Source organism: Kryptolebias marmoratus, linkage group LG14 (genome assembly GCF_001649575.2).
Source record: "Kryptolebias marmoratus isolate JLee-2015 linkage group LG14, ASM164957v2, whole genome shotgun sequence".
Lineage (NCBI taxonomy): Eukaryota > Metazoa > Chordata > Actinopteri > Cyprinodontiformes > Rivulidae > Kryptolebias > Kryptolebias marmoratus.
In genome coordinates, this window is record NC_051443.1 from 17,396,897 (window position 1) to 17,416,926 (window position 20,030).

Below are 20,030 nucleotides of genomic sequence, written 5' to 3' on the forward strand. Positions count from 1 at the left end.
TGTGTGTGTGTGTGTGTGTTGTCATCCTGACAGGTTATTGTTTTGCTGCAGCTCGGGCAGCAGGATTTGTAAACAAAATCCTGCAGAGGGGGAGGGGTGCAGGCGGGTTTTAGCTGTCAAGACAAAGTGCTCATTTATGCTGCTGTGTTGCACCCAGGTGGGTCATGATTTCGGTGGGGGTGGCGTGTGTGTGTGGGGGGGATGCCTTGTTTTTGCATTCACAGATTAGGAAAGTGTTCAAGTGAAGAACAGCTGTTTTCACAATTAGGTTCACAAACCCTGAGCTGCTGTGTTTGACCTTCAGCAATCATGAAAACATTACAACGCAATGAGATGAAGAGGTGGAAATTGTACTGTTTTTTGTGAAATATAAGGTAATTCTGACATTTCAAGCAGCAACATATCTCAGAAAAGTTGGGATGGGGGGGCGACAAAAGACTGGGAAAGTAAGTTATACGAATAAGAAACACCAGGTGTCATAAGGCGTGGAGACAGAGGTGAACCCAGAGCGCAGACTCATGTTTCTTTTAAAATAAAACTAATTTATTAAAGTAAATATAACCAAAACAAAAGGCTGGCGTGGCAGCAGAAACAAACAATAACAAAATCCAGAATGAAGGCAAGGCAATGAACAAAGAGACAACCAGTATGACAAAACGGAATGACCCAGTGACAAATGACAAAACAGAGACCGGTTTTAAAGACAGAGGGAAAATGATTATGGGGTGCAGCTGTGGACTAAACGAGGAGCAGGTGAGGTGGGCGTGGCAGGGATGAATGGAAAACTACTGGGGAGGTGAATGATGACAAGGAAACAGAAAACCAACAGACAATCCAAAACAAGAAACCAGACTCAAACAAAGAACCAAAACACTGACATTCATGACACCAGGAGGAGCTTTTTGAAACGAATCAGGTGAATTAGTTAAGAGGTCAGCACAGGACTGGGGATAAAAAGAGCATTTTAGAGGCTGAACGTCTCAGAAGTAAAGATGAGCAGAGGTTCATCAGTCTGTGAACAGAAGACTTTGAATATCCCAACATCTACAGTTCATGACATCATCAAAAGGTTTCAAGAATCTGGACAAATCTCTGAGCTCAAAGGCTGAAAGTCGATCCTGGATCCTGTGATCTTCAGACCCTCAGGCTGCGTTAAAAACAGGCCTGATTCTGTTCTGGACATCAGGAACACTTCCAGATGGTTGTCTGTAAACACAGCTCACTGCTTAAAGCTCTATCAGGCAGAGAAGAAGCCAGATGTGAACACCGTCCAGAAACGCTGCCGTCTTCTCTGAACCAAAGCTCGTTTAAAATGGACTGAGGCAAAGAGAGAACTGTTCTCAGGTCAGATGGATCAAAACTTGAAATTCTTTTTGAAAACCACGAACGCCACTAAAGAAAGAGGGACCCTCCAGGCTGTTATCAGCACATAGTTCAAAAACCAGCCTCTCTGATGGTATGGGTGTGCATTAGTGTCTATGGCATGGGCAGCTTGTAAAGGCTCCATCGATCCAGAAAACATACAGGTTTTAGAACATCAGCTCCCAACTGTTTTAAGGAAGACCTTGCATATTTCAGCAAGACATTGCCAAACTGCTACCGCATCCGTAAGAACAGCATGGCTTCAGAGCAGAAGAGTCCAGGAGCTGAACCGACCCGCCTGCAGTCCAGACCGCTCATCACTGAAAACATCATGGAACAAAAAATATCCAGCAAAGACGAACCAGGACTGGAGAACAGCTACATCCTCCACAGACAGAATGGGACAGCGTTCCCTCTAAATCCTCCAGCAGCTGCTCTCCTCAGGTCCAGATGTTTGCAGACTGATGTTAGAAGAAGAGGAGATGCTCCACAGAGGGGGAAACATGGACCTGGAACAACTTTTGTTGAGATGTGTTGCTGCCATCAAATTCAAAATAACTTTTTTTTTTTTTAAATGCCACAATTTTTTTATTTTTACGTTTTTATGTTTACTGTGTTTCATTTTGAACAAAATATGGGTTTTATCAGATTTGCAACTCATTGCATGTTGGTTCTATTTACATTTTACACATTTTTATTTACATTTCCCGACTTTTGGGTTTTAATATTTAACCCATCATCACAATATATTAACTAACACCGACTTCCCTGAGGCTTTAAATCTCAGTAAAATCAGGTCGTCAGTGTAATTAGTTCTTTATTTTTGTGAATTTCTGCTCTGAAGTGAGGCAGACTTAACTAAAATGCAGGAATGACCACTTTGTTGTTGTGTCGCTTTCAGCAAAGCAGCTCAGCATAAATAATGAAATAATAAATGTTAAACTAATGAACGTTTGTGTGTTTTTGCTGATTTAGTGCTGTTTATAGGATGCTGCCCAGCAGATAGCTCCAGCATGTTGTACCACACAAGAACAGAAAACTGTGCAAACATTTATCATGATTTTTTTTAAGTACTGCTCCGAATTAAAGGCCTCTCTGATTCCTTATCGACAGCTGAGTTTATTTTCAGGGTTTCAACTGAAACTGCTGTCCGTTTTCTTTATGTTTCAGGATTTTGGAAGTGACGATGACAGGAAAAATAATCAACGGTGAGTCCTTTCTTCAACTAAATATGACATTGTTTACAAAGACATTACGTTCGTCACTGTAGATGTTTGCTCTCTTCCTTGATGAAGAGCGTTTTCAGGTTGCCTGCCTGCATGAGATCAAATGTTTCGTTCCGCCAGGGTGAAAAAGGCAGAAAGTCTTTTACATGTTTCAGACTCGAAAAGATTCAACTTGGCTTTTCTCTCATCCGTGCAAAAAGAAGTTTTAACAACTGAAAAGCCAGTCTTTGGACCGTTTTCTAAGATTTGGCACAACTTAGAGTTTAAGTCTTCTGAAGCACAATCAGACAAGCCTAATTTCTTTAATTCTTTAGGTTTAGAGGTTCAGGTTCAGCTACAGCGGATGAGAAGTGCTTCAGTCATTGTCAGATTTCTCTAAAGACAGGTGTGAAGCCCGGCTGTACAAACTGAGCTTTCAGAGCTTATTTTGGGTGTTGTCTTTTATGAAATGTAATTTTTAGACTAATCCTAAGATCTTAAATGCATCTAAGGGGATTTTAGTCCAAATTGTTTTGCATTTTTTCTTGCTGTAATCTTTTCTTTCTCCTACTTCCTACCCCTTTTTTAAGTGAAGTTGATCTTATTAATGGGATGCTTGATTCCTGTTTTTTCTACAAACACTGTTGGTTATTATAGATTAAATAAGTCAAGATTTGTTGAAGTAAATCAGAAGCTCGTCCTTCTAATGGTCTAAATAGAGTTGGTCCCTCGGTGGGTCGAGCTGTTGGGCCTGATGTTCAGTCAGGGTCGGTCGCCTCCTTTTGTGGGGTAAAGTGTTCTCGCTCTGCACATATTCTTTATTCTTTCAACTTGTGTTTTTTTTTTCTTATTCTGACACCTGTGAGACATAAAAAGCGGTGTGCTGTCTTAATTCTGACATTTTAATTATGAGGAACGCAGATAAACATGTGGAAGTGTTGAAGCAAAGAACCTAAAGCTTGTGTTAACGGGTTTATTTTTATTTTTTTACCAAGTTGTGAAATCAGAACTTGGTTTTGCTTCATCATTGCAGAGACGTATGTGAAAGCTGAACAGATAACAGGGGGAAAAAAATCTATTTTAAGATCAGTCCAAAACAGAAAACTGTCTCCTAATGAAGACTAAGGCTACGATCACACTGCAGGCATATGTGACCTAATTCCAAATTTTTTTCCACCCGATGCGACACACATTAGATTTTTTTCCTGGCAGTGTGAACGTGACAAATTCTTTTTTTTTTTTCACATCTGAGTCTGATCAAGGTCGCATTTAAAATGTAAAGTGAACGACCACGCCAAAAAAAAATCAGATTTCAGCAAAAGATGAGCTTTAAGGCTTGCAGCGTGAAAGTAGTCTAAGACAAAAACAACTATGCATTTATTATTCTTTCTTTTCTAAAACATTCACCTAGCTATATTTATTTATAAAACCCCTCTGTGTTAGATATATTAATGTGTTAAATGAAATATTCTTGCAGAAATCTATTGAAAAAGGTCGATCAGAACAAAGTGCTGAGCTGAAAATTTTAAGTAAAACAAGGAACAGAAAGAATATTTAAACTTAAATAGCTCTGGTGAAGTGAAAACCGGAGCCAAGCTCTGTTGGAACTGATGGGATGTGAGGAGGAGAGTTGGTTTAAAGTTTTAACTAAGATGTAGCAGTCCCGTCAAGGCCATGAAAAGTTAGGTGATCTTAATTCAGACATTTTGTCGTTAGTTTAAGTAAGAAAGGAAGTTTATGTATTTTATTAGATTCTTTACTTTGCTGCAGCTTTTCATTGACCTTAAGGCTTTTTAAACACCAGCTATGAAAACTAATCTGGCAGAAAATGAGCTTGTTTTGTCCTCTGAGCTGCAGATTGATAATAAGTGTTTCAGAGCTTATTTAGTCTCTTATTTTCTCACTGTTGCCAAGGAGACAAATCAGCTGAATGAATGGTTGATTCAACATGACAAGTTTTTTTTTTAGGTATTGTACTCGGTTACATAACAGAAAGTGCACAAACTTTCGTCCCCGCTCAGACACAAAGCTTTTCTTTATCTACCCCGACTTCACGGCAGCCCCGGCATGTGTCAGCAAAACGTTGGCACAGACTCCATCTTTGTGCTAGATGTGTGTTCGCCACTGTTAGGGGAGGAAAAACAAAAAAAGCCCCGTCATGTTTTGTGATTCGTCAGTCCTCATTTGGCATTCTGCAAGTCAAACACGAGCCTGCCGCTGTGTAACATTCCCACCGCCTGCACTCTCTCTCGCATGAATCGATGGCATTGTTGCAGAGCGCTGCGCGGGGAGAGAGAGAGAGCCCATCGCCGAATCACGTGCCGCGAAGGAGGAGGGCGAACGGGAGCGGGGGGTCTCGGTTGGCCTGGCGGCGCAGACATGGACGCGTCAGGGCGTGAGATGGAGGAGAAAGCTTTGGGAGAACATAAAGAAGGGCATGGAAGGAGCAGACGAACTAAATCAGGCCGCGGGCAGAGGAACGGGCAGCGGTAGAGGATGGATACAGGGCTGGTAAACAAGAAGGGCTTTTCTGGCTGAGGCAGACTGTAAGGAATAAAACCAGCAGGATGCATCTAAAGTCTGGATGTGAGGAGAAAGCTGCTCGGACTCGGGGGGAGATCTGTCGCATGTAAGTTCCCGAAGCAGGAGAGAAGTTGAAACTCCACTTGTAGCTTCTTTGAGCTCACTTCCTGTTGGCGTTTTATTTCCTCAGCACATCGAGCTGTAGAGTTTCTCCCACAGACGCCAACTCATTGAACAATCCCATGAAGGGAAGGTGCAACAAAAGGCCCTGTGACAGTCCCCATCAGTCGCGTCAGGCTTTGTGTGTTTTTCACTGAGAGAGGATAGAAACTGGGGTTAAGGACAGCAGCACAGGAACACAGGCTGAAGTTTTCCTTTTTGTGTCCTTTCACATCTGAGTTCTTCATTCATCACCAGAGGACAGATGTGGTTTAATGTGTGATTCATAAAAAGGTCATGAAGATGTAAAAGATCCTGGATCAGAACACTGCACACTTTCAGCTACAGAATACATGAATAGTCTCTTTATTGTTCTCAGCGATCCAGGCAGCACTAAATAAAACCCCTTATCAGACAGCAGCTATCCAGCTTTAATAGTTTAATCAGTCAGCATTTAGACACGCCTATAATAGTGATTGAGACTGAACCGCGTGTCAGCTGACCTGCAAAATAAAGCAAAGTTTTGTCTCTCAGTCATGACATGTTGGCAAAAAAAAGAAAAAGTCTGACACTTAAAACAAATGTTTTCTTGGTTTTTGTTTTTATTTTCTTCCTGTTGAACAAGAACGATTACTTGTTACTAATTGCTTTTATTGCATTTTCAGTAAATCTGTTGCAGTCGAATGTTTGCTTAGAGAAAAACGTAACTCTTCACCTGGACTTGGTGGTTCTGTCTGTAGCTTTTCACTGCCCGCTGCGTAAAATTAAAAATAAAATAAAACAAACATCCTCCATCCTTTGAAAACAACTTTGCACATACAGTAACAAAAACTAATTTTTATATCGTATTTAAATAATCTATTTTATCCAACAAACATATTTACAGCCAAGGAGCCAAGGATAGAGGAAGTTATTGTACGTGGGGGAAATGTTTGTTGTATTTGTTTAAAGGGTTATTATTTTTCTCCTCGACTAATTTCACCACATAGCTATTTATGATTTAAATCCTGACGTATCTCAGCTGACTGATGTGGAGAATGTTTTAAAAGAAAGTGTTTAATTAAGTCTGACTGGGGGAAATGAAACAATGACCGGCTTGGTGAAGTGGTTGAGATGATTATTGTTGAATTATTAAGAGCTTAATTGAGTGTTTTCTGTCTTCCAGCCTCAGCGAAAGCTTCTTCATGGTCAAAGGAGCTGCCCTCTTCCTCCAGCAGGGCGGCACCGCACAGGGACCCAAAACTCCCACGCACCACAAACATGCAGGTTCGAACACACACACACAATAGCTTTGTTTCTCACCCAGACCAAAGTGAAGTTGTATTTGCTTTATGATATCTGATAATAAAGTGTGTCTGATTGGAAACCTGATTGCTTTTAAGGAATATGATGTTGAAAAACGTCACAAATTTTAATGTTCAGTATTTATCTACCTGCTTTAAAATGCCAAAGTTACCATTTGGTTGATTTGATTAGCCCTTTACATGACTGGATCAGCCTCCAGTTCTGCATTCTTGTTGTGAATCTCAGTGCAAATAAACGCGTTGCTGTTTCATCTCCAGGTGATTTACCTCAGCACCTGCAGGTCATGTTCAAAGTCCTGCGGGCTGAAGATCGCATCAAGCTGGTCAGTTGTTTTTGTTGCTCTTCTTGTGTGAATTCATTTATTCCATTAGAGCTGACATCATGACCTGATGCTTCGTCACGTGCATCTGTGGCGACCACCTTGTTTGACTCCGCCCTTTTTCTGCTAGAATTAAAGTATAAAATGTATTGAATGTTTAATAATCCCTCCCTGAACAGCTGATGATGTAGATGAACGGTGTGTGGTGGAATATTTCAATAAAGTTTTAGAATTTTAGTTTGTGGATTAACATTAAAACAGGCCTTCTGTAAATCTATTTAATTATATTTGGTTACTATTTCTTGCGCCTTCATGTAAAAAAATGCTACCACTACTCTTTCATTTCTTGCACTGTTAAACAGTATGAACATTCAGAGAATTAAAGCCTTGACAGGAAAGTGTTTATTGAGATTTTTATTATCACTCGCCACCATAAAAGCAGGGTAGTAATGCAATTACTTGGGTGTGTGCATTCAGAGCATTCAAGTGATATGCGTTCCTTCAGGAATGCTAATGTCTTTCCTTAATGTGTCATTTTAGTTTGCTGTACAGCCCGATAAACTGGTCTGTGCAGAATCTGACTAGTTGACTGCTTTCGTTTTTATTTGTTAAAAGGCAAGAAAGTTATTTTGTGACCACTTTACACTTAATCTGTGTGGACTTCAAAAATCAGATGCGGGTCATTAAAATGGGCATATTTTGAGTTGGCTTTGGACTTTTGAAGTAATATAAATGTATGTATTTTAAAAAGGGAGACACAAATTAGTCTACAAATCATGTTTATGCTCAGGAACATGTCAGGATGAGATCCTGCGGCCCTGTTTGTTTTGTTTTGTTTGTTTGCTTTTTTTCTTATGTTATAATAAAGTAGAAGATCCGTAATCCATACATTAAATGAAATGTAGCTTTCTTTTTTCTACCACTTCTTTTGCTTCCCAGGCTGTGCGGTTAGAAAGCGTCCGGTCGGACCGACTGCGTTACATGGTTGTTATCTACACCAAAGGCCATCAAGGCACAGAGGAAAATATTGTTCTGGGGATGGACTTTGCAGACAAGGACAGGTATATCTTCTGCAGCTGTGCGTTCTGTGCACTACCATTCAGTTTATTTGATTTGCTGAAATCATTTCCTTCCTATCTCTAGTAAGAACTGCTCCATTGGGATGGTCCTGCCTCTGTGGAGCGACACCAACATACATTTAGATGGAGATGGGTGAGTTTCAGTCACTTATTACGTTAAAAAATGTAATTATTAAAACATAAATTAGTTTGCTCTAGTTGCAATGTGGGTTTTGCTGCCCCCTAGTGGCGGTAATATGAGTTATCTCCATGAGAACAGTTCTTGCTGACCTGTTAACATCGTCAGTATGCTGGAGGAATGTTCCACCGTTTGGTGTCATGAATGGTACCACGAACGAGCCTCGTCCAGTCTCACATGCACCCATCAGCCACCATCTTAATCTGTACTTAAACTCATCCTCCTCCTCCTCCTCTTCCTCCCGCAGAGGCTTCAGTGTGAACACAGCGGGGCGGTCGCATGTCTTCAAGCCTGTGTCCGTGCAGGCCATGTGGTAAGTCAGCTTTCATGATGGAAGTCTGGTCTCGCTAGAACATGGGTGAAGGTTGTTGATGTACGTCTACAACTGGTCAGTTCGATTCAAGATGGCCACTGCAGCCTGCTGACGTTTAATTAACAAAAACGCCTATAACTCAGTCATTTTCACAGATATCAACCTCAAATCTGATGTGGTAGCAGCTGACAGGCATTCACAGCACATACTCTGACTGTGGCCTTTGCAATATTTCATGAGATTGAACGTAACATTATTTTCACAGTTTGACCAAAACAGCTGCTACGCTGTTATTTCGTAACATGAGATGATCCTAATCTAAAACTCTGACATAAAAGGTGACAGGAGATATGCATTCCTACAAGGAATTCTGGGCATTCATTTTTCAGGAGCTTTCTACTCTTTTTTTTATGTCCATAAACAAGTTTATGCCACAGATTGGGGACGCACACAAAAAAGTGGAAAACACACTTAATACACAGGGCTCTGAGATCTCAGGAAAAGGACAAAAAAATGTCTAACAATGACTGTTTCCTTAACTAATTTCCTAAAAGAAATGTTTTGTTGTTATTCTAGCCCTAAACACGTTACTTTATGCGTGCAGCAACATGAGATTTCATGTTTGTGCTTTGAAATTACAAAGCTGGTTATTAACTACATGTCTCTGTTGGTAAAGTTTGTGATTTAAACAAATACTTTTGTCCAGGTTTTACCACTTTTAACAGGAGCTATTACTTTGAGCTTACAGACTTAGATAAAAATACAACACATAGACATAATTAGAGAACTATAAACATGTCTTTGTCGTAAGCTTTCATAGTCACATATATTTTATTTTACATTTGATTTAAAATTATAAAAGTCTTTTTGGTTTGGTGAGAATAGCAGCAACTCCTGAATATATTTAGGAGAATGTCCTGCTGAGGCCATTATTATGATAAACCTCAACAAACTGAGTGTTTGTAGGGTTGGAGTGCCACCTGGTGGTCACTTATTAAATTACAACAACGTTTCCCTTGAAGCTTTTTTTTAATTCAATCTGATTTATCGCTTCATATTTACATCGTTCCGACTTATCGAGACTAAGCATACTTCCACAGGTCTGCCCTGCAGGTCCTTCATAAAGCGTGCGAGGCGTCACGCCGCTTCAACTACTTCCCAGGGGGCATTGCTCTCACGTGGATGGTGTTCTACGAGAGCTGCATCACCTCGGAGCAGAGCTTCATCAATGAGTGGAACGCCATGACAGACCTGGAGACCACCCGCTCTGACTCTCCCAACATGTTCGTCGACCGGTGAGACCCCCGGAACGAACCAGAGCCGAAAGCGTGGTTTATTAGCTTTAATGTTTGAGGATCTTTAAGGCAAATCGATGACTTTCATCAGTGGGAACTCCTTTCTTTTTACAGGCCAACTGAACGAGAACGAACCGAGTGTCTCATTAAAGGCAAACTTCGCAACATCATGATGTTCCAAGACCTGGAGAACATCACCTCGAAGGAGGTGCGTGGCCCACCGTCGCCCCAGCAGTGCGTGGGGTTGGTCGGGACCGCTTCATAATCTGAGTTTAGGGAAAGATGCACAAAGAGTTTGAAATCAGCTGTGTTAGGAAACAAGAGCAGCGTAGCGTTTTGGTTAGAGTAAGGATTCCTCCTCAGCTCATCGTGAGGAGGAGAAGGATGACTCTTTATTTTGTGAAAGTTCTGGTTTCAGTAAAGATTTTTCTTCCTCAGATCCGTAACGAACTGGAGCAGCACATGAGCTGTAACCTGAAGGAATACAAGGAGTTCATCGACAACGAGATGCTTCTGATCCTGGGTCAGATGGATAAGGCCACACTGATCTTTGACCATGTTTACTTGGTGAGTTGGTTCTCTTCTTGAATACTTTTGTTTGCAACTGGCTTAAATTGGACCAACAAAAACAGAAAATACTTTTTAACTTTATATGACAAAATGAACATAGTTCAAACGTTTATATTTTAATGGCTCTGTTGTTGGTTTCTTGTGATGTGAACGTGTGAGTATCAGTGTGTTGTAGGAGTTTTTTCATCTCTTATCTCATATTGCCCGCTGCCTTGCAAGCCAAAATTTTAAACAAAGATCTCATGCGATCTGTTAGCCCTTGGAGTGATGTGATGGGGATGACTCTCAGCTACTACTACACTAAAATTTAGCTCAATGTGTGAAACTGGCTGAGGTATAGTTATTTTTGTGTTTACTAAAGCGGATTTGCTGTGGTGGCCATCCTGAGTTGGGTTGACTCTAAAAGTTAATCAGCTGTAGATGTTCATCTGTTGATTATTTTCTGAGTAGTTTTGTTAAAATCTATCTAGTGATTCATAAAATAGTTTGCTAACAGACATCAAAATGTACACAGACACAGCGCACAATTTTTGGTGTTTAAATTTAGATAAAACAGGGTTAAAAATATTAAATAAGTAGTTTTTTTTAACTAAGTTTCTGCCTTTATTTCCCCTGCAGGGCTCTGAGTGGAACGCCTCCAACCTGGAAGAACTACGAGACTGCGGGTCAGCTGTTATTCTGCGCTTTTATTATAAAATCTCATTCATTGTTTTACAGTAATTTAATAAATCTACACTATGTTTGCATTTTGGATGGATATACTGTATTATAATGCACAGATACTGAGGCGTACTTGTATAAGTTTGCCTCTAACTGATAGGGTCTTTGGTAGATACAGGTAAAAAGTACCTTGTAAAAACAATGAAGTATGCCTAAAAATGGGATTTGTAATCAAAACTAATATTAAACCTGTTAAGTAGCAGCTAAATTACATGGGAAATAGAGCATTAAAGCTTTATTTGTTTCGGCTGCAGAGTTGGGTACATTCTGAACGTTACCCGAGAGATCGACAACTTCTTCCCCGGGATGTTTTCTTACAACAACGTCCGCGTGTACGACGAGGACGCCACAGACCTGCTGGCCCACTGGAACGACACCTACAACTTCATCGTCAAAGCCAAGTGAGACTTCAAAGCAAATCGGCAACCTTGTGGGTTTCAGGTGCTTCGTGCAGATTAACCGCGAGCAGCTTCATATTAGTCCGACTGAACGGTGTTTCAGAAATGCTTTCATTTTTTTTTAGCCTTTTTCCCTGACTCTCATCATGCTGCATCACGAGCGGAGATGTGAAATGGTGCAAGCAGTCTGGTTGCTATGCAACTGTCTCCACTCATTAACTTCGGATAAAACTGGATTTTTGTAAAGATCAAGTTGAGGCAAAAGGGATTCCCCGAAGTAGCATTTTGACAGCCATAAGCAAAAGTAGAATATAATTTGCTGGGTTTTTTTAATGCTAAAATTTCCTCAAATATAACATGTTTTTCCCATCTAATAGGAAGAATAACTCCAAGTGCCTGGTGCACTGTAAGATGGGAGTGAGCCGGTCGGCCTCTACAGTTATTGCCTATGCGATGAAGGAGTACGGCTGGTCCCTGGAGAAAGCGTACAACTATGTTAAGCAGAAGAGGAGCATAGCTCAGCCAAACGCTGGTTTCATGAGACAGCTGGCGGAGTACGAGGGAATCCTGGACGCCAGGTGAGCAGGTCCACAGCTTTGCTCAGCGACACAGTAAAGTGTTCTTGTACGTTTATTTTACTCTCGTGTATTCGCCACTTCTTCCCTTCTCTTTCACCCCAAAGTTGCTGTTGGTTTTATTTTACAGTAAACAGCGTCACAACAAGCTGTGGAGGCCTGGCGCCGATGAGGAGGGATCCGACGACCTACAGGCGTGCGGTCACTGCGCCGGTGGGGAGGAGACACCAGTGCTCAGGGACGAGGAAGCCTGGGGAGGCTGCGGGCCGTCTCCATGCAGGGGTCTGGAGATGGAGCCCCTGGACTCTCTGAACTACAACTACTACTTCAGACGTTTGTCCGACTCTGCGCTCGACAGCGAGCCGTCCACCCCGGTGCGGGGGCCGCCGCTTCTGGGCATGGAGAGAGTTTTCATCGAAATCGAAGACGTGGAGAGAGATGCCCTGTTAGAGGACGAGGGTTTCCCCATGGCCCACTTAGCCCTGCCCGGAGAGGGTACGGCGGCTCAGACGTGCGGGCGCCTCGACCCCATGGAGGACATGAGGCTGAGGCTGGAGTTTAGCACTTTGGAAGAGGAGGACGAGGAGGAGGCCAAGAAAGAGGAAGCTGAGATGGCGGCTTTGGCTCAAACGCCTGGAGGTTCAGATGGGAGGAAAGTGGAGGAGGAGGCTGAGAGGACGGAGGAGAGCCAGCTGGGTTTAGCCAACCTGAACACCAACAACAGCAACCGCCTCGCCGCCAAGCGTAGCTGTCCTGCAGCTTTTGATGTAAGTACCATTTTGAAATAAAAGTCATAAAATCACACATTTATGTTGGATTAAAATGTTGCGTGGCTGCTGCTAACCCTGTTCTCTATCTGCTCTAATTTTTGGTCTTTCTAGGACAGTGCCAGCACAGGAAACCCTTTAAAAGTGAAGCCTTCCTATCAGTCCTGTAAAGACTGCATGCGTCTGCCACAAGGGCGGCGCTGCGACCGCCCTGCTGGGGGTCGCTCCCACCGCCTTAACCCCTCCCGCCACTGTTCCGTCCCCTCCATATGCATCGATCCTCCGGGGACGCATTTCCCCTCGGCCCCGATGTTCCACTCCCTGTCGACGCCTGCGGTTCTCCAGCCTAACCCCATTCAGCCCTGCGCCACGTGCACGCTCGGTGACGCGTCCGCCGGTCCCCAGCACGACCGCCAAAAACTGTTCTCGCCCATGAACTGCGAGGAGACGCCTCCCGACGGCGGCTCGGCACAGGCGGAGGACATGGACGAACCGCAGGAAGTCATATCAAGTACTGAGGGCGCCGAGGGCTTGAGTTTTGGTGGCGCAGGCGAGCAGGCTCTGGCTCAGCTACAAATGCCCGGACTCGGGATCAAATTTGGCGTTGAACTGAAGCTGCCGAGCCTGGCCATGGAGAGCCAGCTTCCAGTAGGGTCTCTGCCTTAATTCGGGACCTCTCGCATCGATTCGGTGGAGGAGCTGACTTAACACTGTCTCAACGACGGCGACGGCTGCAAAACATTAGATGACCCCTGCTGTGATGACCTCTACTGTAACGTCCTTTCTTCGTGGCTTCGTTTGAACAGTTGGCAGCAGTTTCCTGTACATTTGCAGAGACTGCTCTGAGGCATCTGGCTTCAAGCTCCAGATGAGGCTGGTCCTTGTCACTTGTTGATAAAGGCCCTGGATGGTTTTAGCCAAGATGTTATTTCCCTGCCTCTCAAATATAATAGGTCTAGGATTGTTTGGTGGCTTGTCAGACAGTCTGATTCCAGCCAGTGCTACATCCGGTACATCCATTTCAAACCTGTCTGGGGTAACTGTATCCTGCATGTTTTCAATACAGCTCAGCGACAGTATTCACAAAGGAGTTCAGTAAACATTTAACAGCTACTGCATCTCCACATATTAGCGCGTCAAACACTTTTAATTTTCCTTGCAGCAGCAGCAGCTTTTGCATCCTTATTGGGCATTTTTGTGTGAAAACATCAGCTGGGAGTCCTTTTTTTTTTTATTATTCTTTGTTTCGAGTCGTACGTCAGACGTCAAGCATTTTGGGCTGTTTTTTTGGTCAAAGACGGTTTTTGTTCTCTGTGCCGTGCGCCTGGTTCACCCTGATCTCCTCCATTAAAGTTAATTCAGTCTTGTCCTTTAAGTGCTTAGTTTAGCCCATGAATGAGTGCTGCAGGATTACGCCGAACACATGCCTAACAAATGTCTGTCATTATAAAATATTAGGAAAAAAAGACGATTCAGATTCAGGAATCAAAAACAGATGTAGTATTATCTATCAAAAAGGATGGTTTTCAGGTAAACTTTCATTTTATCAACCTTTGACTTGTGAAATTAGCTACCTGAACTGAACTGTTCGCTCATGCTTGAAAGAAGAACGGAAGAAAACGCGTTAAAATAGTCAGACATTAAAGAAGAACTTAAAATAAACTCACTTTGAATGGAACCAGAACAGATAAACACAGTTCAGCCATTTGAAGTTTATTGTTCAGTGAACTGAAATAAAATTGAACTAATGATAATTGAAAAATCCTGAGATTTCCTTTACATTAAAGACAACAGAAGCAACCTTTTATCCAGCAGCTGAGTAGTTTGGGACACAGCTCAGACAATCACCTTCTTCTAGCTGTATCATGTCAGATATATGCGCCGTTCTTTTCACTGTTCACTCGTTTGTGGCGCCACGGAGTGTTTTTATCTGCAGAGTTTACTGTTAATTTATGATTTGTTCTTATTGTTTGAGGCACGCTGGGTGTGCTGTACTGACTGGTGCCTGTATGTGTGCAGGATAAGCACATGGGAATTATATAACCGTGTCCGAGCACTTCAGGTAAAAAAGAAAACTGTGGGAAGAATGAAAGCCACTTAATTTTCCTTAAAAAGGTGTTTTTTTTCTTTAATTATTATGTTTCATCAGACTAGTATATAACCACAATGCATCCCGTGTTCCTTTTCCTCCCTTAACTCAACTTGAAAGAGCTGCTCCTCTAATTATTTATTAATATTTAGTTATGTTTTGTGTTTTCCTTGAGCTATGTTTGGGGGGGGTGGAATATAAAAGAATTACCAAAAGTTGTCACTGATATCATGCTTGTTTGAGACAGAAAAACGATCCAACGAAGAAATATTACCATCTTGCAGAATTGCTGTTGACTGTCAAAGTTTAAAAGAAAATGTTTATTTTGGGAATAAATGCTTTAGTTTAGCCAGTCGGTTGGAAACACTTCTCACCAATCACAATGCAGCTCTTGTGGATTTAGTGACGTGGTGGTTGAGTTGCAAATTGTAACCAAATGAGTTCAAACTCCTCTTCTTTTTATTGTGGAAAAAAAAGACTATGGCAGCTGCAAAAAAATGTGAAGAATTGCGAAAAGTCCAATAAGAGTCTGTGTTTGGTTTGTCCCTTCCTGGCTACTGTAGAAAATGGCCACTCCCTGTATAAGAATTGATCCATTAATTTAATTTTAATGCACAGAAACTTGGTTAATCTGACTAATTAACAGCTGGCTTTTGGTGTCAGTTTTAAAATGGTCCACAACTATAAAAAAAAGTACTAGTTTCAGTAAAAAGGCTGATTATTGTAAGATGCTTAGGGTTTGTTTTGTTGCTTTAGATTTTATTTTTTTCTTTGCAAGTACGTGTTCATATGATTGGACAGTTTCTGGACTATAATTGGTCCAGAAACTGCTGAAAGACAGGCGGCAAAAATGATTTGTGTCAAATCTGGAACCAAACTTTTTATCCCTTTAGAATACATTTAGTTTTTACTTTTGCAATTATTAGCAGTACAACATTTTGTTACATATTTACTTACATTAGCTTCTGTTTGGTTATGTTTTGCTGTTTTTGGTTTAAACTGACTTTGACAACATTAAAGTGACAGTTCAGATCATTTTAGGTGGGGTTCTGTGAAAACAAATAACGACTAATATCCTACCTGTTGTAGATCGCTCTTTGAGTGACCTCAGTTTGGAAAAGTAGAGTTTAATTCTGGCTGAACTGAAGTGGGACTGAGATCAAAATGGATTATGGCATTAACGTCATCACATTTATACCAGAATAAACTTGTAATTGGATGTTAAACAAGGTGTAAAAGTTTATAAAATAGCATTCAAATGAACCACTGCAAAGATTTTGAGGCTAGCTGTTCAGACTAGCTGTTAGCTCATCAATCCAGTCAGAAGTTAACTCAATATCTCTAAACTGTGGTCGCTCAAAGAGCTGTTTCCTGCAGGTAAGATATTAATTGTTCATAACCTCTTCGTAAAATTCCACTTCAGCTGTCTCTTTAAGTAGATGATTATTATGAAATAATAAAAAAAAATAACAAGTCAACCTCAATAGTATGCTGAAAAATATGCAGCCAAGTTGCAGTTTGACAGCTCTGGTTATGAAACTAAAACACCTCACGCTGTAGACCAACATTTGAACACCTTTAGCAGGAATCTAATTCAAATTCTCGGCCCGTCTACGCTCCTGACAGGTGAGCTGCCCGACGCCCGCGTGACTAAATCCTCGCGTCTCTGGAACCACAGCGCCACGTTCGGTCGTCTGCGTCACGGTTTTTTGCTTTCATATTGAAGTGCCTTACCTTTGGCCATAGCTCTGTTGGAGAAGCACAGCAGCCTTTGCAGAGCTTCTGTGAGTGTGTTGATGGTATTTGTACTTACCTTCACTCCCTGAATAGTTAGGCTTCTCGCAGTGTTTCCCTCGACACATAAATACTGTATGCAAACACACATTATGCTCACGCACACTCCAGCTTCCGCTCCATCAGTGCTCACTAATGGACTTCCATTTATTATTGGCCAATAATATTACCGTGTTTGAAATTGTCGAGACTTGTGGTGCTTTGTATCGGTTCGAGAAGCTGGCTGAAGAACCTTATTTACTGGAATAAGAAGTATCATTTACATCAAAATATTAGATAATTTGTCTTTAAAATGTACCGGTCTGTGCATATCTTTCCTCTGACCTACTTTAGCTTGCAGACATGGTCAATATTAAGAAAAAAAACAACAACGCTACCGTGTATTAAGAAGTACTCATGAGTTCTCGTGTTTATGCTGCATCAAAAATGACTCATCCAGGCAAGTGATTGCATTTAAAGCGACTGGGTTTTTGTTTTTTTTCTGTTTTTAACTGGATAAATGCCAGAAAACGGGCAACATAAAGACAATCCAGTTAAGAGCCAAGCATTGTGGACACTCGGACGTGTTGTGGTTTAAAGAAGTCCTTGTATTTATTGAGTATAGAGCACAAGTCTATCCCAAAGCATGTGAGGTTGAGCGGAGAACAGAAGACGTAGGGGAAAAAGCCTCCCTGGGAGTAAAATGAAATTCTGTTCATGTTTTGGTTTTTAGTCATTTTATGTACTGCATTGTACAGTGCCACTGTTTGTGTATGCACTTTTTTTTACCTTTTGTTAAGTTGTATCCAGTCTAATGGAAAAAAACATAGAAATAAAATGTTTTTTGCATCAACTGTGCAAATAATTCATTTTTGCATGGCTTAACATATAGCAGCATATTTCCATATTCTGTAAAGAGGAGGCATTTATGTGCTTAATTATAAACCTTAACGTAAGAGCTTTCAGCGCCACAAGTAACCACATGTGTCAAATTCAGGGCCCGCGGGCCAAATCTGGCCCTTATTAACTTTTTGTCTGGCTCCAGAGATAATATTTTAAATATAAAATAGTTTTAGCTCTTCCCATTTGGTTTAAAATAACTGAGTATGCTGTACTTATGCAGACTTCTCATGACATTTGGCCAACTTTGAAGCCAAACAAAATAAGATGGAGTTTTTTTCAGTAATCTTTAACTATGGTGTGGAAAGAGCAACAGAGAAGATCAAATGAGACCAATCTGCTGAACCTGCAGCCAAGAAAAGATGTCGGCTTTCTGATTTGAGTTAATGTGCATCAGAGCAACTGGGCCTGTTTCATTTATGTCTTTCCGTGTTCTCTTCTTATTTCAAAGTCAAATGTTTGGATTTTTAGTGAGGGTTTTCTTTTTTACCTGATTTGCTGGATTGTGATAGAGAGTACGGCATGAGAAATTAATGCTAATGATGTGTCTTTCTCAATTTGTTCTTTTCTCTTTATCTATTAACTTAAGTATGTTCTAAACTCTACATCAAATATAATTAGGAAAAGGTCATTTGTATTTTTAAAGGAACAATTTGGCATATAACAGCTAAAACCAAGGTTAAATTCAATCATTTTTCAATAAATAGTATTTTAAGGTTTTTAATTTAGGCCCAAACAAAGTTTGATAACCCCTGGTTTATTCAGTGGAAATTAAAGAAAAAGTTGCACTACAGAAGCTCCGAGACCTGAAACAGATCTGCCTGCTTCTGCTTTGACTCTCCCTCTCTTAGACAGACAGAACAGAAAACCCTTATTGGATTAGTCAAATGAAGTCAGGCTGACATAACGGAGCGGGAACAAGAGCCTCCAGACAGACCAAAGTCCTGCAGGACGACCTGCAGGCTGAGCAGCAGCTTCCGTAAGTATTCACCTCTCCTTACCTGTCAGGTCTTTTGATTTCAGCTAGAGCTGTTCCTTTTTAGCTGTAAAGAATCGTTTGCCAACACTTGTCAATCTTGCTTTTAATTTGAAACGCTAAGTTAGTTCATCAAAAGTTATTTTTCTAAAGTTTAAAAGTACAAAAAAATGTGCAAATGTCATGTGTTTGTGTACGCTGAAATATATAGCTGAAATTCAGGGAAAAAGCTGTTTTTTATGAGTTTGTTCTTGCATCAATTACCTGTGCCACCAGAAAGCTGCAGCACACTTTTGTCTCTTTATGACTGTGAGTCCTGCTTTACATGACAGCATGTAAATTTTACTGTCGGACCAGATCAGATGTCTAAAATATTTAACCCTGAGCTCTCAGTAGAGAGTGAAGCATTGGATCAGAAACAAAGACCGCACTGGAAAAACAAGGCCCCGTTCTAAGACGGAGATAATAGTTTGGGTACTCTTAGTCACAAGCCTCTTATAAACTGTTTTGTTACTATTGGAAGCATGAGAGACAAATGGGAAATGGAAAGGAAGGTTGGGAGGGGGGTTTCACAAGCCACAGATGCCACCCACTGCTGCCACTATAACACATCCCTCTGAAAATAACACTTTACACACGCAAAAACACACACGTGTGAGGAGTCATTGGACTGTTGTGAGCCACAAACCAGAACACCAGAGCTGTAGTTAAACTACATAGGCTGACTGAACGTTTAAAGGGTTTTATGTTAAACAAAATGATGTAATACTCCCACAACACCGAAGGAGAATTTACCATTCTGTGACGCCGACATTTATTTCTGCCTCTGAATGCTTTAAGATTCCCGTTTCCTCTGCCTGGATGCCATTCCTCAAACTACCTGTTTTCTCATGATCTACAAACAGGATGTATGGATTCTAAGTAATTAAATATATGTTTTTATAATTAAACTGTTTTAAACATTCAGTTAAACAAATTGGTGAAGCCATTCCACAGACTTCCCACATATCCTCCTGCGGGTACCATAAGGAAAATTTATGGATACACCGGAGCATAAATTCATGGAAATATTTTAATTTATGCTTGGGACTTGAAAGAAACGTTTCGTGAGTTTGAAATGGCTAAACCAGAGGACGCAAGAGAATACGCACGCCGGACATGTTCCCTCACTGTTCTCCTTTAAAACCCTTCACTGTTCTCATCGTGAAAAAGGGAGGAACACCGTTCACCTCAGCTCAACTTTATCATCGACCGCCGCCGAAAGCCGAAGAGGGACGATTGTGGTTTTGTCCCAAGGCCTGTGTGAGTGTGTGCATGTGTGTGTCTGTGAGCAAAATATCTCACAAACCACCGGACGAATTTTAATACAACTGGATGAACGTCTACAGCTTATTACCTTTTTGGAGTAAATCCAATTCAAGATGGCCGGAACAGCTAATTGACATTAGCCAGCACAAATATGCCTATAACTCAGTGAATTCTACAGATGTTGACCTAAAATTTGATGTGGTAGTAGCTGAGAGT

At 41.3% G+C, this 20,030-nt stretch overlaps 1 protein-coding gene across 2 annotated transcripts; it reads left to right on the forward strand.

The window, feature by feature from the left end:
* The first annotated feature begins 1,933 nt into the window (after nt 1-1,933).
* Nucleotides 1,934-17,483, forward strand: ssh1b (slingshot protein phosphatase 1b). Of its 2 annotated transcripts, none has more exons than XM_037979503.1 (14): nt 1,934-2,570; nt 6,415-6,515; nt 6,812-6,876; nt 7,813-7,934; nt 8,017-8,085; nt 8,378-8,443; nt 9,544-9,738; nt 9,853-9,946; nt 10,177-10,305; nt 10,927-10,973; nt 11,283-11,429; nt 11,804-12,004; nt 12,132-12,768; nt 12,883-17,483. In XM_037979503.1, the coding sequence occupies exons 1-14, from the start codon at nt 2,419-2,421 to the stop codon at nt 13,432-13,434; spliced, it is 2,577 nt and encodes an 858-aa protein (XP_037835431.1). In that variant the 5' UTR covers nt 1,934-2,418; the 3' UTR covers nt 13,435-17,483. The 2 variants fall into 2 exon arrangements, with proteins under 2 accessions (XP_037835431.1, XP_017266215.1); XM_017410726.3 differs by lacking the exon at nt 1,934-2,570 and adding an exon at nt 4,874-5,196.
* The last annotated feature ends 2,547 nt before the right edge of the window (nt 17,484-20,030 follow it).

Coding starts and splice junctions, on each gene's coding strand:
- ssh1b (XM_037979503.1), top strand. CDS start 2,419: ATGATTTTTTTTAAGTACTGCTCCGAATTAAAGGCCTCTCTGATTCCT. Junction 2,571..6,414: donor GACAGGAAAAATAATCAACG/GTGAGTCCTTTC, acceptor TCTGTCTTCCAG/CCTCAGCGAAAGCTTCTTCA. Junction 11,430..11,803: donor AACTTCATCGTCAAAGCCAA/GTGAGACTTCAA, acceptor CCCATCTAATAG/GAAGAATAACTCCAAGTGCC.